Consider the following 1,712-nt stretch of genomic DNA (forward strand, 5'->3'; position numbering starts at 1 on the left):
GTACCCTTTCTTTCCTTTTTTATTTATTTTATATTTTTTTAATGAGGGGTAATTTGGTAATAAAAAAATAAAATTGGTAAAAATGACGATTTTAAAACAAACTGAAACCTTAGGGACCATTTTGTAGCGAAAAAAAATCTGGGGATGAAATAAATTTTTGGCCTATACGTTAAGGACCAAAATCATACTTATCCCTTTTGTAAAAGACCAAACTTAGGCTAATCAGTCGTAGTTGGGTCATTGTCGTAGCATTTGGGATTTTTGGAATTAGACATATATGAGTATGATTGAAGGATTTGAGCATTCTTCTACCTGAGAAAAAACTTTGCACTGCTTTAACTATCCTTCTCTAACAACACACCAGAAAAATTAAAAATTTTTTGCTGTAAATCTGTCTTCCCTTAGAGTTGAAAATGGATTTATTGAGAATACTACTTTCTTGATTTCAATTTCAGTTACTGGTCTTGTAAGCAACCAGTTATTCTGTCTTATTACTTTTCTTCTCATAGTGGAAATAGCTGTTGTAGGATCATGTACACCTTGCAAATTGAAAAGAGCCTCAAAATAATATTGAGCTACCTGTCCAATGCCTTCTGGGTCTGAATGCATTGTTCCATTTTCACCCTCTAGCTACTGAATTCTATTATATCGATTTCTGATATGCGCTTTTGAATGAAAAAAAATTGTGTATTTTGATCTCCATAATTGAGCCATTGAACCCTTGTTTTTTCCCACCAGAACCTTTCTTCTTTTAAGTATGTTTCTGCCAATTCCTCTTCTAAAACTATAATCTGATGCTTGTCCGCCTGATTGCCTTTCCCTTTCTCTTCATCAATTCGTTGTTTTAGATAATTAATTTGTTGCAGCGAGTTGCCGCCCTTGCTCCGTTGCCATTCAACCAAGTGATGACGACATCTCTTGAGTTTGCTGAATAACTGAAACATTAGAGACCCTTGCACTGCTTCTTTCCATCTTTCTCTAACTATCCGTCCAACCTCTTCTTCCTTACACCATTTCTCCTGAAATCTAAATCGTCTTTTGATCGTCTTCTGCTCCTCCTCCGTGATCAATAGAATAGGCCTATGATTTGAACCTTGATCATTTAGGTGTACCACAGCAGATCTAGGGTAGGCCTCGCACCAATTTGGTGTAGCCAAACACCGATTGAGCCACTCTCGGACAAGGTTTCCTCCATATTGCCTATTACTCCATGTGAATCTACACCCTTCAAATCCTAAATCCACCGTACCATCCATGTTGAGAAAATTATTGAAACCTTCAATCGATGAGGCTGATTTTGACCTGCCCCCTTCCTTTTCATGATATGCCGTTATAGTATTAAAGTCTCCCATTATCACATAATCACCTTCCAACATTGCTACTAGATTTAGTAGCTCCTCATCTTGCTGATTTCGTTGATTTTTATTACTATGAAAGTGAACTCTCATTATATGCCATTTCAAATTTTTTATTGAATCTTCCCACTATATGTCGGATTTGTTTGCGTTAATTGTTCTTATAAAATTATTATTAAATTAATCCTAAGTTTTTCAAAAATTAATCGTCAGAGATATATTTGATACAAATTAAAATTTTTAAGATAAAATTAAAATAAATAAAAAATAAAAGTATTTTTTTAATTTTTAACAAACTTCACAAATAAAAAATATATTTTGTCCGTTATTTAAATTATTTTTAATATATATTTATTA

General features: G+C 33.3%; 1 protein-coding gene across 1 annotated transcript; it reads right to left on the bottom strand.

Annotated features, from left to right (window-relative positions):
• Nucleotides 1-626: 626 nt before the first annotated feature.
• Nucleotides 627-1,376, bottom strand: LOC107478520 (uncharacterized). The gene has a single exon (XM_016098657.1). It carries the CDS (start codon nucleotides 1,374-1,376, stop codon nucleotides 627-629), a length of 750 nt encoding a protein of 249 aa, XP_015954143.1.
• Nucleotides 1,377-1,712: the final 336 nt, after the last annotated feature.

This window comes from Arachis duranensis, unplaced genomic scaffold (assembly GCF_000817695.3).
Source record: "Arachis duranensis cultivar V14167 unplaced genomic scaffold, aradu.V14167.gnm2.J7QH unplaced_Scaffold_165934, whole genome shotgun sequence".
Classification (NCBI taxonomy): domain Eukaryota; kingdom Viridiplantae; phylum Streptophyta; class Magnoliopsida; order Fabales; family Fabaceae; genus Arachis; species Arachis duranensis.